Source organism: Hemitrygon akajei, chromosome 32 (genome assembly GCF_048418815.1).
Source record: "Hemitrygon akajei chromosome 32, sHemAka1.3, whole genome shotgun sequence".
In the NCBI taxonomy this organism is placed as follows: Eukaryota; Metazoa; Chordata; class Chondrichthyes; order Myliobatiformes; family Dasyatidae; genus Hemitrygon; species Hemitrygon akajei.
Window position 1 is genome coordinate 33,051,873 of NC_133155.1, and position 17,339 is coordinate 33,069,211.

The 17,339-nt window shown below is 50.2% G+C and overlaps 1 protein-coding gene across 1 annotated transcript in view; it reads right to left on the reverse strand.

Moving 5' to 3' along the window:
* The window catches only part of tinagl1 (tubulointerstitial nephritis antigen-like 1), a 79,206-nt gene that overhangs the window by 18,568 nt on the left and 43,299 nt on the right, over positions 1 to 17,339 (reverse strand). Inside the window, exons 6-7 of the mRNA XM_073034390.1 lie at positions 16,253 to 16,376; positions 1,411 to 1,561 (exon numbers count right to left, since the gene is read on the reverse strand). Of these exons, the coding sequence (XP_072890491.1) occupies positions 1,411 to 1,561; positions 16,253 to 16,376 (275 nt within the window). The remainder of the gene's footprint in view (positions 1 to 1,410; positions 1,562 to 16,252; positions 16,377 to 17,339) is intronic.

Consider the following 17,339-nt stretch of genomic DNA (forward strand, 5'->3'; position numbering starts at 1 on the left):
CAGGCTCTTGTATCTTTTGCCTGATGGGAGGGCGAGAAGTGAGAATGTCCGGGGTAGGTGGGGTCTTTGATCAGTTTAGTTCAAGGTTTAAACTTCTGGGTGTCAGCCAAGGATCGAGACGTTTATGGAAAGGTTGAGGAAATTGATACTATTCTGTGGAGCTGTGCAAGTGAGATTCAGAATATCTTAACCTGGTGTAGTAAACACTTCCTATTTACAGCATCAGTGAAGCCCTTACAGTGACAGGCCGATGAAATAAGTCAGGCAGTTAACCGAAAACACACACATCAACAGAGGAAGAGGGAAAACATGTTGATGGAAATGTAGGTGCTGAGGCCGGAAAGGACTTTCTGGTGCTGGGGCTTACTGAGTTTCCTGTGAGCAGCTGCTGGCTATGGAGCTGGGGGCATGGCTCTCAACTTGAACGCTCGTCAGCTGCTGTGTGCTGGGTTGGGGGAGGGGGAAAGTGGAGAGATGTTTCCTCCCGATTCAGCGGGGACTGCGACTGAAAATGCACAGACAGCGCTGAGGCAGCACGGCCCTTTCCCAACAGCCGTCATCCCCCGCACAACTGGAAAATCACGAGTGAGAAAAGTTCCTTTTCACGTCGGGGAGAGCATCGCCGGAAATTTCAGATGACCTCAGCTGTCTTGTGAGGGCATTCTCAATACCCACCAGAGGGTGGGGCTTACCCACGCTACTTGCTGTGGATTTAAGAGACGGAGGTTGAGGTCAGCTCAGGGAACCCACCCCAACACTAATTCCTCAAGGACAGCAGCATGGCAGCCCCTTTGGTTCAGGTTGATGAACACTCTCAGGCAAATGTTAAAGAGTCCTTGATGCTGTTGGCAAAAGGCCAGAGAAGTTCAATATTTATCATTGAACCAACTTGGCCAGCATCGATTACGAATCGCTATTGCGTTGCTATTTATGAGAATTTGCTTTGTGTAAGCTCGCAGCTGCATTTCGCAATGATGACACGAGTTTTGAAGCAAAGAGAAGTAGCTCTGGGGTCATGACTAGCCCCCTTTCTTTCTCAACAGCCCAGGGACATGACTCTGCACGAGTAGCGGGTAGATCCAGTGCTTAAAGTGAATGCTGACAGTCTGTGTTCAGTGTGGCTCGCCCTCCGGTTAGTTCCAAATACCCCAAAGAAACGGGGAATGTGTGGATGTTAAAGAGGGTTATAGGCTTGTGTGGATGTGAGAGCTCGGTGCTGTGTGAAGGCACCCTTGGCCAATAACTTCCACACACTCGCACACAGTTATTCTTTGCACCAGTCTGCAAAGGAGCCACTTGGCATGGAAGGATTGGTCCAGTGAAGAACATGTCGGCCGTGTTTCAGCTCAGAGCTAATCCACCACACAGAGTATCGCACGGTCCTGATCGCCCCGTGCCCAGGGTACCTACCCGCGTCGCCTCAGGTACCACCAGGCACCGTCGATCCGCCCGCCCTGGCAGCCCCGCTGCTTCCGCCGGTTACAGGAGATCAGGTTCTGCGGAGACAGGGTCGCTGTCACGTGGCCCATGGACTGGATGCTGATTCTGTCAGAGGCCACGGCTGGGGAGCAAGGACAGAGACCTCAGCTGGGTGCTGGACCTGGGCAGCCCTCGCTGTGACAGCTCACTCAAAGCTATTCCTCCAGAGCCTCAGTGAACCAAGCACTGCACCCTCACCTCACCAAACGATGCGTGCCCCCTCACCGAACCGTACGCACACCCCGCCTCACCTCACCAAACGATACACACCCCTCCCTCACCGAACTGTACACCCATCCCCCTCACCGAACTGTACACACACCCCCCTCACCGAACCGTACGCACACCCCTCCCTCACCGAACGATGCGTGCCCCCTCACCGAACTGTACACACACCCCCCTCACCGAACTGTACACCCATCCCCCTCACCGAACTGTACACACACCCCCCTCACCGAACTGTACACCCATCCCCCTCACCGAACTGTACACCCATCCCCCTCACCGAACTGTACACCCATCCCCCTCACCGAACTGTACACACACCCCCCTCACCGAACTGTACACACACCCCCTCACCGAACTGTACACACACCCCCCTCACCGAACTGTACACACACCCCCTCACCGAACTGTACACACACCCCCCTCACCGAACTGTACACCCACCCCCCTCACCGAACTGTACACACCCCCCCTCACCGAACTGTACACACACCCCCCCTCACCGAACTGTACACCCACCCCCCTCACCGAACTGTACACACACCCCCCTCACCGAACTGTACACACACCCCCTCACCGAACTGTACACACACCCCCCTCACCGAACTGTACACACACCCCCCTCACCGAACTGTACACCCACCCCCCTCACCGAACTGTACACACCCCCCCCTCACCGAACTGTACACCCATCCCCCTCACCGAACTGTACACACACCCCCCTCACCGAACTGTACACCCATCCCCCTCACCGAACTGTACACACACCCCGCCTCACCTCACCAAACGATACACACCCCTCCCTCACCGAACTGTACACACACCCCGCCTCACCTCACCAAACGATACACACCCCCCCCTCACCGAACCGTACGCACACCCCGCCTCACCTCACCAAACGATACACACCCCTCCCTCACCGAACTGTACACCCATCCCCCTCACTGAACTGTACACACACCCCCCTCACCGAACTGTACACACACCCCCCTCACCGAACTGTACACCCATCCCCCTCACCGAACTGTACGCACACCCCCCTCACCGAACTGTACACACACCCCCCTCACCGAACTGTACACCCATCCCCCTCACCGAACTGTACACACACCCCCTCACCGAACCGTACGCACACGCCCCTCATCGAACACGCACACCCCCCTCACCAAACCGTATGCACACCCCCCTCACCGAACCACGCCATACACACAGACCCGCTCACCATGACAACCCATGCAGAAAGGTCCTCACTGTGGCAGCCCATGAAAACTGTAACATGACCTATAGACCCACTGTCTTCACTCCAACAACCCTTGCAGATTATTCTCAACCCCCCACCACAAATGAACACCACATAGACACCAGGGACATCCTCACTGACCCCTAGCTTACCTCTGTAATACTCCCTGCACACCCGCTCTCACCCTTTCGCTGGAACACAGGGAAAGCTAACAAGCTCATTGTAAGACAGGCCTCGGACTCCATTTTGCTGAAATACCAATCTCTGTAACATTCCGATCGACCCCAGAGTCATCATGTTAACAGCCTGACACAGACACCTCCTGGTACCCGGCCTCCCCTGACTCAACGTCACACCTTAGCATGGAAGCAACTCCAAGACAGTCCCCATGGTGACGTTAACTTATATCACACCCTTCACTGTTACACTGCTCTAGGGCCCAATAGGTGATGCCCTCTCACTCTAGCATCGTGGCATACTCAATGTAACACTGAAATATCCAGTACATCGCAATGTCAATCTGACCCAGCTTTACCCGTCAGGCTGTTTGATATACCACCCTCTCCATGCTGACCCAGCTTTACCCATCAGGCTGTTTGATATACCACTCTCTCCATGCTGACCCAGCTTTACCCATCAGGCTGTTTGATATACCACCCTCTCCATGCTGACCCAGCTTTACCCATCAGACTGTTTGATATACCACCCTCTCGATGCTGACCCAGCTTTACCCATCAGACTGTTTGATATACCACCCTCTCCATGCTGACCCAGCTTTACCAATCAGACTGTTTGATATACCACCCTCTCCATGCTGACACAGCTTTACCAATCAGACGGTTTGATATACCACCCTCTCCATGCTGACCCAGCTTTACCCATCAGGCTGTTTGATATACCACCCTCTCCATGCTGACCCAGCTTTACCCATCAGACTGTTTGATATACCACCCTCTCGATGCTGACCCAGCTTTACCCATCAGACTGTTTGATATACCACCCTCTCCATGCTGACCCAGCTTTACCAATCAGACTGTTTGATATACCACCCTCTCCATGCTGACACAGCTTTACCAATCAGACGGTTTGATATACCACCCTCTCGATGCTGACCCAGCTTTACCCATCAGACTGTTTGATATACCACCCTCTCCATGCTGACCCAGCTTTACCCATCAGACTGTTTGATATACCACCCTCTCCATGCTGACACAGCTTTACCAATCAGACGGTTTGATATACCACCCTCTCCATGCTGACCCAGCTTTACCAATCAGACTGTTTGATATACCACCCTCTCCATGCTGACCCAGCTTTACCCATCAGACTGTTTGATATACCACCCTCTCCATGCTGACCCAGCTTTACCCGTCAGACTGTTTGATATACCACCCTCTCCATGCTGACCCAGCTTTACCCATCAGACTGTTTGATATACCACCCTCTCCATGCTGACCCAGCTTTAACATCAGGCTGTTTGATATACCACCCTCTCCATGCTGACCCAGCTTTACCAATCAGGCTGTTTGATATACCACCCTCTCCATGCTGACCCAGCTTTACCGGTCAGACTGTTTGATATACCACCCTCTCCATGCTGACCCAGCTTTACCCATCAGACTGTTTGATATACCACCCTCTCAATGCTGACCCAGCTTCACCAGTCAGGCTGTTTGATATACCACCCTCTCCATGCTGACCCAGCTTTACCCATCAGACTGTTTGATATACCACCCTCTCCATGCTGACCCAGCTTTACCAATCAGACTGTTTGATATACCACCCTCTCCATGCTGACCCAGCTTTACCCATCAGACTGTTTGATATACCACCCTCTCCTTGCTGACCCAGCTTTACCCATCAGACTGTTTGATATACCACCCTCTCCTTGCTGACCCAGCTTTACCCGTCAGACTGTTTGATATACCACCCTCTCCATGCTGACCCAGCTTTACCCATCAGACTGTTTGATACACCACCCTCTCCATGCTGACCCAGCTTTACCCATCAGACTGTTTGATATACCACCCTCTCCATGCTGACCCAGCTTTACCAGTCAGACTGTTTGATATACCACCCTCTCCATGCTGACCCAGCTTTACCCATCAGACTGTTTGATATACCACCCTCTCCTTGCTGACCCAGCTTTACCCATCAGACTGTTTGATATACCACCCTCTCCATGCTGACCCAGCTTTACCCGTCAGACTGTTTGATATACCACCCTCTCCATGCTGACCCAGCTTTACCAATCAGGCTGTTTGATATACCACCCTCTCCATGCTGACCCAGCTTTACCCATCAGACTGTTTGATATACCACCCTCTCCATGCTGACCCAGCTTTACCCATCAGACTGTTTGATATACCACCCTCTCCATGCTGACCCAGCTTTACCCATCAGGCTGTTTGATATACCACCCTCTCCATGCTGACCCAGCTTTACCAGTCAGGCTGTTTGATATACCACCCTCTCCATGCTGACCCAGCTTTACCAATCAGGCTGTTTGATATACCACCCTCTCCATGCTGACCCAGCTTTACCCATCAGGCTGTTTGATATACCACCCTCTCCATGCTGACCCAGCTTTACCAATCAGGCTGTTTGATATACCACCCTCTCCATGCTGACCCAGCTTTACCCATCAGACTGTTTGATATACCACCCTCTCCATGCTGACCCAGCTTTACCCATCAGACTGTTTGATATACCACCCTCTCCATGCTGACCCAGCTTTACCCATCAGGCTGTTTGATATACCACCCTCTCCATGCTGACCCAGCTTTACCCATCAGGCTGTTTGATATACCACCCTCTCCATGCTGACCCAGCTTTACCCATCAGGCTGTTTGATATACCACCCTCTCCATGCTGACCCAGCTTTACCAGTCAGGCTGTTTGATATACCACCCTCTCCATGCTGACCCAGCTTTACCCATCAGGCTGTTTGATATACCACCCTCTCCATGCTGACCCAGCTTTACCCATCAGGCTGTTTGATATACCACCCTCTCCATGCTGACCCAGCTTTACCCATCAGACTGTTTGATATACCACCCTCTCCATGCTGACCCAGCTTTACCCATCAGGCTGTTTGATATACCACCCTCTCCATGCTGACCCAGCTTTACCCATCAGGCTGTTTGATATACCACCCTCTCCATGCTGACCCAGCTTTACCCATCAGGCTGTTTGATATACCACCCTCTCCATGCTGACCCAGCTTTACCCATCAGACTGTTTGATATACCACCCTCTCCATGCTGACCCAGCTTTACCCATCAGGCTGTTTGATATACCACCCTCTCCATGCTGACCCAGCTTTACCCATCAGACTGTTTGATATACCACCCTCTCCATGCTGACCCAGCTTTACCCATCAGACTGTTTGATATACCACCCTCTCCATGCTGACCCAGCTTTACCCGTCAGACTGTTTGATATACCACCCTCTCCATGCTGACCCAGCTTTACCGGTCAGGCTGTTTGATATACCACCCTCTCCATGCTGACCCAGCTTTACCCATCAGGCTGTTTGATATACCACCCTCTCCATGCTGACCCAGCTTTACCCATCAGACTGTTTGATATACCACCCTCTCCATGCTGACCCAGCTTTACCCATTAGACTGTTTGATATACCACCCTCTCCATGCTGACCCAGCTTTACCCATCAGGCTGTTTGATATACCACCCTCTCCATGCTGACCCAGCTTTACCAGTCAGACTGTTTGATATACCACCCTCTCCATGCTGACCCAGCTTTACCCGTCAGACTGTTTGATATACCACCCTCTCCATGCTGACCCAGCTTTACCCATCAGACTGTTTGATATACCACCCTCTCCATGCTGACCCAGCTTTACCCATCAGACTGTTTGATATACCACCCTCTCCATGCTGACCCAGCTTTACCAATCAGACTGTTTGATATACCACCCTCTCCATGCTGACCCAGCTTTACCAGTCGGGCTGTTTGATATACCACCCTCTCCATGCTGACCCAGCTTTACCCGTCAGGCTGTTTGATATACCACCCTCTCCATGCTGACCCAGCGTTACCCATCAGGCTGTTTGATATACCACCCTCACCATGCTGACCCAGCTTTACCCATCAGACTGTTTGATATACCACCCTCTCCATGCTGACCCAGCTTTACCCATCAGGCAGTTTGATATACCACCCTCTCCATGCTGACCCAGCTTTACCCATCAGGCTGTTTGATATACCACCCTCTCCATGCTAACCCAGCTTTACCCATCAGACTGTTTGATATACCACCCTCTCCATGCTGACCCAGCTTTACCCATCAGGCAGTTTGATATACCACCCTCTCCATGCTGACCCAGCTTTACCGGTCAGACTGTTTGATATACCACCCTCTCCATGCTGACCCAGCTTTACCCATCAGGCAGTTTGATATACCACCCTCTCCATGCTGACCCAGCTTTACCGGTCAGACTGTTTGATATACCACCCTCTCCATGCTGACCCAGCTTTACCCGTCAGACTGTTTGATAAACCACCCTATCCATGCTGACCCAGCTTTACCCGTCAGACTGTTTGATAAACCACCCTATCCATGCTGACCCAGCTTTACCCGTCAGACTGTTTGATATACCACCCTCTCCATGCTGACCCAGCTTTACCCGTCAGGCTGTTTGATATACCACCCTCTCCATGCTGACCCAGCTTTACCCATCAGACTGTTTGATATACCACCCTCTCCATGCTGACCCAGCTTTACCCATCAGACTGTTTGATATACCACCCTCTCCATGCTGACCCAGCTTTACCCATCAGACTGTTTGATATACCACCCTCTCCATGCTGACCCAGCTTTACCCATCAGACTGTTTGATATACCACCCTCTCCATGCTGACCCAGCTTTACCCATCAGGCTGTTTGATATACCACCCTCTCCATGCTGACCCAGCTTTACCCATCAGGCTGTTTGATATACCACCCTCTCCATGCTGACCCAGCTTTACCCATCAGGCTGTTTGATATACCACCCTCTCCATGCTGACCCAGCTTTACCCATCAGACTGTTTGATATACCACCCTCTCCATGCTGACCCAGCTTTACCCATCAGACTGTTTGATATACCACCCTCTCCATGCTGACCCAGCTTTACCAATCAGACTGTTTGATATACCACCCTCTCCATGCTGACCCAGCTTTACCCATCAGGCTGTTTGATATACCACCCTCTCCATGCTGACCCAGCTTTACCAATCAGACTGTTTGATATACCACCCTCTCCATGCTGACCCAGCTTTACCCATCAGGCTGTTTGATATACCACCCTCTCCATGCTGACCCAGCTTTACCCATCAGACTGTTTGATATACCACCCTCTCCATGCTGACCCAGCTTTACCCATCAGACTGTTTGATATACCACCCTCTCCATGCTGACCCAGCTTTACCAATCAGACTGTTTGATATACCACCCTCTCCATGCTGACCCAGCTTTACCCATCAGGCTGTTTGATATACCACCCTCTCCATGCTGACCCAGCTTTACCAGTCAGGCTGTTTGATATACCACCCTCTCCATGCTGACCCAGCTTTACCCATCAGACTGTTTGATATACCACCCTCTCCATGCTGACCCAGCTTTACCCATCAGACTGTTTGATATACCACCCTCTCCATGCTGACCCAGCTTTACCAGTCAGACTGTTTGATATACCACCCTCTCCATGCTGACCCAGCTTTACCAATCAGGCTGTTTGATATACCACCCTCTCCATGCTGACCCAGCTTTACCAATCAGACTGTTTGATATACCACCCTCTCCATGCTGACCCAGCTTTACCAGTCAGACTGTTTGATATACCACCCTCTCCATGCTGACCCAGCTTTACCCATCAGACTGTTTGATATACCACCCTCTCCATGCTGACCCAGCTTTACCAGTCAGACTGTTTGATATACCACCCTCTCCATGCTGACCCAGCTTTACCCATCAGACTGTTTGATATACCACCCTCTCCATGCTGACCCAGCTTTACCCATCAGACTGTTTGATATACCACCCTCTCATTGCTGACCCAGCTTTACCCATCAGACTGTTTGATATACCACCCTCTCCATGCTGACCCAGCTTTACCCATCAGACTGTTTGATATACCACCCTCTCCATGCTGACCCAGCTTTACCAGTCAGACTGTTTGATATACCACCCTCTCCATGCTGACCCAGCTTTACCCGTCAGGCTGTTTGATATACCACCCTCTCCATGCTGACCCAGCGTTACCCATCAGGCTGTTTGATATACCACCCTCACCATGCTGACCCAGCTTTACCCATCAGACTGTTTGATATACCACCCTCTCCATGCTGACCCAGCTTTACCCATCAGGCAGTTTGATATACCACCCTCTCCATGCTGACCCAGCTTTACCCATCAGGCTGTTTGATATACCACCCTCTCCATGCTGACCCAGCTTAACCCGTCAGACTGTTTGATATACCACCCTCTCCATGCTGACCCAGCTTTACCAATCAGACTGTTTGATATACCACCCTCTCCATGCTGACCCAGCTTTACCCATCAGGCTGTTTGATATACCACCCTCTCCATGCTGACCCAGCTTTACCAATCAGACTGTTTGATATACAACCCTCTCCATGCTGACCCAGCTTAACCCGTCAGGCTGTTTGATATACCACCCTCTCCATGCTGACCCAGCTTTACCCATCAGACTGTTTGATATACCACCCTCTCCATGCTGACCCAGCTTTACAAATCAGACTGATTGATATACCACCCTCTCCATGCTGACCCAGCTTTACAAATCAGACTGTTTGATATACCACCCTCTCCATGCTGACCCAGCTTTACCCATCAGACTGTTTGATATACCACCCTCTCCATGCTGACCCAGCTTTACCAATCAGACTGTTTGATATACCACCTTCTCCATGCTGACCCAGCTTTACCCATCAGGCTGTTTGATATACCACCCTCTCCATGCTGACCCAGCTTTACCAATCAGACTGTTTGATATACAACCCTCTCCATGCTGACCCAGCTTAACCCGTCAGGCTGTTTGATATACCACCCTCTCCATGCTGACCCAGCTTTACCCATCAGACTGTTTGATATACCACCCTCTCCATGCTGACCCAGCTTTACAAATCAGACTGATTGATATACCACCCTCTCCATGCTGACCCAGCTTTACCCATCAGACTGTTTGATATACCACCCTCTCCATGCTGACCCAGCTTTACCAATCAGGCTGTTTGATATACCACCCTCTCCATGCTGACCCAGCTTTACCAGTCAGACTGTTTGATATACCACCCTCTCCATGCTGACCCAGCTTTACCAATCAGGTTGTTTGATATACCACCCACTCCATGCTGACCCAGCTTTACCAATCAGACTGTTTGATATACCACCCTCTCCATGCTGACCCAGCTTTACCAGTCAGACTGTTTGATATACCACCCTCTCATTGCTGACCCAGCTTTACCCATCAGACTGTTTGATATACCACCCTCTCCATGCTGACCCAGCTTTACCCATCAGACTGTTTGATATACCACCCTCTCCATGCTGACCCAGCTTTACCAATCAGACTGTTTGATATACCACCCTCTCCATGCTGAGCCAGCTTTACCAATCAGACTGTTTGATATACCACCCTCTCCATGCTGACCAAGCTTTACCCATCAGACTGTTTGATATACCACCCTCTCCATGCTGACCCAGCTTTACCAGTCAGACTGTTTGATATAACACCCTCTCCATGCTGACCCAGCTTTACCCATCAGACTGTTTGATATACCACCCTCTCCATGCTGACCCAGCTTTACCCATACGGCTGTTTGATATACCACCCTCACCATGCTGACCCAGCTTTACCCATCAGACTGTTTGATATACCACCCTCTCCATGCTGACCCAGCTTTACCAATCAGACTGTTTGATATACCACCCTCTCCATGCTGACCCAGCTTTACCCATCAGGCTGTTTGATATACCACCCTCTCCATGCTAACCCAGCTTTACCCATCAGACTGTTTGATATACCACCCTCTCCATGCTGACCCAGCTTTACCCATCAGGCAGTTTGATATACCACCCTCTCCATGCTGACCCAGCTTTACCCATCAGACTGTTTGATAAACCACCCTATCCATGCTGACCCAGCTTTACCCGTCAGGCTGTTTGATATACCACCCTCTCCATGCTGACCCAGCTTTACCCATCAGGCAGTTTGATATACCACCCTCTCCATGCTGACCCAGCTTTACCGGTCAGACTGTTTGATATACCACCCTCTCCATGCTGACCCAGCTTTACCCATCAGACTGTTTGATAAACCACCCTATCCATGCTGACCCAGCTTTACCCGTCAGGCTGTTTGATATACCACCCTCTCCATGCTGACCCAGCTTTACCCGTCAGGCTGTTTGATATACCACCCTCTCCATGCTGACCCAGCTTTACCCATCAGACTGTTTGATATACCACCCTCTCCATGCTGACCCAGCTTTACCCATCAGACTGTTTGATATACCACCCTCTCCATGCTGACCCAGCTTTACCCATCAGACTGTTTGATATACCACCCTCTCCATGCTGACCCAGCTTTACCCATCAGACTGTTTGATATACCACCCTCTCCATGCTGACCCAGCTTTACCCATCAGGCTGTTTGATATACCACCCTCTCCATGCTGACCCAGCTTTACCAATCAGGCTGTTTGATATACCACCCTCTCCATTCTGACCCAGATTTACCCATCAGGCTGTTTGATATACCACCCTCTCCATGCTGACCCAGCTTTACCAATCAGACTGTTTGATATACCACCCTCTCCATGCTGACCCAGCTTTACCCATCAGACTGTTTGATATACCACCCTCTCCATGCTGACCCAGCTTTACCCATCAGACTGTTTGATATACCACCCTCTCCATGCTGACCCAGCTTTACGCATCAGACTGTTTGATATACCACCCTCTCCATGCTGATCCAGCTTTACCCATCAGACTGTTTGATATACCACCCTCTCCATGCTGACCCAGCTTTACCCATCAGACTGTTTGATATACCACCCTCTCCATGCTGACCCAGCTTTACCAATCAGACTGTTTGATATACCACCCTCTCCATGCTGACCCAGCTTTACCCATCAGAGTGTTTGATATACCACCCTCTCCATGCTGACCCAGCTTTACCAGTCAGACTGTTTGATATACCACCCTCTCCATGCTGACCCAGCTTTACCCATCAGGCTGTTTGATATACCACCCTCTCCATGCTGACCCAGCTTTACCAATCAGGCTGTTTGATATACCACCCTCTCCATGATGACCCAGCTTTACCAATCAGACTGTTTGATATACCACCCTCTCCATGCTGACCCAGCTTTACCCATCAGGCTGTTTGATATACAACCCTCTCCATGCTGACCCAGCTTTACCCATCAGGCTGTTTGATATACCACCCTCTCCATGCTGACCCAGCTTTACCCATCAGACTGTTTGATATACCACCCTCTCCATGCTGACCCAGCTTTACCCATCAGACTGTTTGATATACCACCCTCTCCATGCTGACCCAGCTTTACCCATCAGACTGTTTGATATACCACCCTCTCCATGCTGACCCAGCTTTACCAATCAGACTGTTTGATATACCACCCTCTCCATGCTGACCCAGCTTTACCCATCAGGCTGTTTGATATACCACCCTCTCCATGCTGACCCAGCTTTACCCATCAGACTGTTTGATATACCACCCTCTCCATGCTGACCCAGCTTTACCCATCAGACTGTTTGATATACCACCCTCTCCATGCTGACCCAGCTTTACCAATCAGACTGTTTGATATACCACCCTCTCCATGCTGACCCAGCTTTACCCATCAGGCTGTTTGATATACCACCCTCTCCATGCTGACCCAGCTTTACCAATCAGACTGTTTGATATACCACCCTCTCCATGCTGACCCAGCTTTACCCATCAGGCTGTTTGATATACCACCCTCTCCATGCTGACCCAGCTTTACCCATCAGACTGTTTGATATACCACCCTCTCCATGCTGACCCAGCTTTACCCATCAGACTGTTTGATATACCACCCTCTCCATGCTGACCCAGCTTTACCCATCAGACTGTTTGATATACCACCCTCTCCATGCTGACCCAGCTTTACCCATCAGGCTGTTTGATATACCACCCTCTCCATGCTGACCCAGCTTTACCAGTCAGACTGTTTGATATACCACCCTCTCCATGCTGACCCAGCTTTACCAGTCGGGCTGTTTGATATACCACCCTCTCCATGCTGACCCAGCTTTACCCATCAGACTGTTTGATATACCACCCTCTCCATGCTGACCCAGCTTTACCCATCAGACTGTTTGATATACCACCCTCTCCATGCTGACCCAGCTTTACCCATCAGACTGTTTGATATACCACCCTCTCCATGCTGACCCAGCTTTACCCATCAGGCTGTTTGATATACCACCCTCTCCATGCTGACCCAGCTTTACCCATCAGACTGTTTGATATACCACCCTCTCCATGCTGACCCAGCTTTACCAGTCAGACTGTTTGATATACCACCCTCTCCATGCTGACCCAGCTTTACCCATCAGGCTGTTTGATATACCACCCTCTCCATGCTGACCCAGCTTTACCCATCAGACTGTTTGATATACCACCCTCTCCATGCTGACCCAGCTTTACCAATCAGACTGTTTGATATACCACCCTCTCCATGCTGACCCAGCTTTACCAGTCAGACTGTTTGATATACCACCCTCTCCATGCTGACCCAGCTTTACCCATCAGGCTGTTTGATATACCACCCTCTCCATGCTGACCCAGCTTTACCAGTCAGACTGTTTGATATACCACCCTCTCCATGCTGACCCAGCTTTACCCATCAGACTGTTTGATATACCACCCTCTCCATGCTGACCCAGCTTTACCAGTCAGACTGTTTGATATACCACCCTCTCCATGCTGACCCAGCTTTACCCGTCAGGCTGTTTGATATACCACCCTCTCCATGCTGACCCAGCGTTACCCATCAGGCTGTTTGATATACCACCCTCACCATGCTGACCCAGCTTTACCCATCAGACTGTTTGATATACCACCCTCTCCATGCTGACCCAGCTTTACCCATCAGGCAGTTTGATATACCACCCTCTCCATGCTGACCCAGCTTTACCCATCAGGCTGTTTGATATACCACCCTCTCCATGCTGACCCAGCTTAACCCGTCAGACTGTTTGATATACCACCCTCTCCATGCTGACCCAGCTTTACCAATCAGACTGTTTGATATACAACCCTCTGCATGCTGACCCAGCTTTACCCATCAGACTGTTTGATATACCACCCTCTCCATGCTGACCCAGCTTTACCAATCAGACTGTTTGATATACCAGCCTCTCCATGCTGACCCAGCTTTACCCGTCAGGCTGTTTGATATACCACCCTCTCCATGCTGACCCAGCTTTACCCATCAGACTGTTTGATATACCACCCTCTCCATGCTGACCCAGCTTTACCCATCAGGCTGTTTGATATACCACCCTCTCCATGCTGACCCAGCTTTACCCATCAGACTGTTTGATATACCACCCTCTCCATGCTGACCCAGCTTTACCCATCATGCTGTTTGATATACCACCCTCTCCATGCTGACCCAGCTTTACCAATCAGACTGTTTGATATACAACCCTCTCCATGCTGACCCAGCTTAACCCGTCAGGCTGTTTGATATACCACCCTCTCCATGCTGACCCAGCTTTACCCATCAGACTGTTTGATATACCACCCTCTCCATGCTGACCCAGCTTTACAAATCAGACTGATTGATATACCACCCTCTCCATGCTGACCCAGCTTTACAAATCAGACTGTTTGATATACCACCCTCTCCATGCTGACCCAGCTTTACCCATCAGACTGTTTGATATACCACCCTCTCCATGCTGACCCAGCTTTACAAATCAGACTGTTTGATATACCACCCTCTCCATGCTGACCCAGCTTTACAAATCAGACTGTTTGATATACCACCCTCTCCATGCTGACCCAGCTTTACCCATCAGACTGTTTGATATACCACCCTCTCCATGCTGACCCAGCTTTACCCATCAGACTGTTTGATATACCACCCTCTCCATGCTGACCCAGCTTTACCCATCAGGCTGTTTGATATACCACCCTCTCCATGCTGACCCAGCTTTACAAATCAGACTGTTTGATATACCACCCTCTCCATGCTGACCCAGCTTTACAAATCAGACTGTTTGATATACCACCCTCTCCATGCTGACCCAGCTTTACCCATCAGACTGTTTGATATACCACCCTCTCCATGCTGACCCAGCTTTACCCATCAGACTGTTTGATATACCACCCTCTCCATGCTGACCCAGCTTTACCCATCAGGCTGTTTGATATACCACCCTCTCCATGCTGACCCAGCTTTACCAATCAGACTGTTTGATATACCACCCTCTCCATGCTGACCCAGCTTTACCCATCAGGCTGTTTGATATACCACCCTCTCCATGCTGACCCAGCTTTACCAATCAGACTGTTTGATATACCACCCTCTCCATGCTGACCCAGCTTTACCCATCAGGCTGTTTGATATACCACCCTCTCCATGCTGACCCAGCTTTACCAATCAGACTGTTTGATATACCACCCTCTCCATGCTGACCCAGCTTTACCAATCAGACTGTTTGATATACCACCCTCTCCATGCTGACCCAGCTTTACCAGTCGGGCTGTTTGATATACCACCCTCTCCATGCTGACCCAGCTTTTCCAGTCAGGCTGATTGATATACCACCCTCTCCATGCTGACCCAGCTTTACCAGTCGGGCTGTTTGATATACCACCCTCTCCATGCTGACCCAGCTTTACCAGTCGGGCTGTTTGATATACCACCCTCTCCATGCTGACCCAGCTTTACCAGTCGGGCTGTTTGATATACCACCCTCTCCATGATGACCCAACTGCGTGCCACTACATATACACTGTGAAACCCTCAGTGCTCACTGTGATATCCCACACCTTCTACTGTGACACAGTGACACAGCACACCATAGCGGAAAGCTACACCAAATCTATTACAGCCAAATGATGCAGCCAGCATCTTCCTCCATAATGTCGGTAGAACCCACAACTTCTACCGTGAGACTGATACGATCCATGTACATCACGGATACATGTACTATAGAGGTCAGTGACAGAGCCACCTCACACCCCGACGTGCACCACGTCTCCCAGTGATGGTTTACCTGCCGTGGAAAAGGCCCACGATGCTGCACAGTTGCCTTGATCCATGGGCTGGTGGATCATTCCCGGCCATTTATCAGCAGCATTGAAATGCTTGGGCAGGACGTCATTGCTGTCCATGTCCATCTGAAACAAAAATGGGAGACCGCCCTGAGTAGGCACTTTGTCATCGATAGATCGCCCTGTACCACTGTCCTGCTCCAAATCAATCTGTTGATCCTTGCTTTGAACCATTCTGAAATCTGATGGTGGGGGATGAATCTATCCCTAAACACGTGTCTTTGGGCTCCTGTACCTCGATCCCTGATGGTAGAAATAAGAGGGCATGTCCCAGATGGTGAGGGTCATTAGTGTCAAGTCAAGTGTAGTTCATTGTCATTTATCTACATATACGTATATTATACGTATAGAATTTAGACAATGTTTCCCCGAGCCAGGGTGTAAAGCACAGTAGTACATTACACATAATAACTTATGAAGGCAAGGATAAAATCTACAGATGAATCACACACAAATAACAAACTAAAGTGCATTAATATTAAATACCGTAAGGTATGGAACAGATTAATCAGTGGCTAGAAATGCCTAGTGTGGACGCCTATCGTTTTTATGTGAAACTGGCGTTTTCAAAATTATCCGGTCTAGTGTGGACGTAGCCTTTGAATACGATGTGGCAGGGAGTTTAAAAGCCTAATGCCCTGGAGGAAGAAACGGTTTCTCATCCTGACCGTTCTTGCCTTTATGTATGGGAGCCTCCTGCCTGTTGGTAGAAAGTCAAAGAGGAATGCTGGCTGGATGTGGGATCCTTAATAATACTTAGGGCCCTGCATCCACAGTGCTCCTGATAAACGTCCCTGATGGATGGTGGGGAGACCCTTATGATTCTCTCAGCTGTTCTTAGAGTCTTTGTAGGGATTTCTGGTCCGATGCTCCACTACTCCCATACCAGCTGGAGATGCAACTTATCAGGATGCTCTCAATGGTGCTCCTGTAAAACACAGTTAAGATGGGGTGGATGGGAAGCCTTCCTTCCCTCAATCTTCTTAGGAAGTGGAGGTGCTGCTGTGTCTTCTTGTTCAGGGAGGTGAT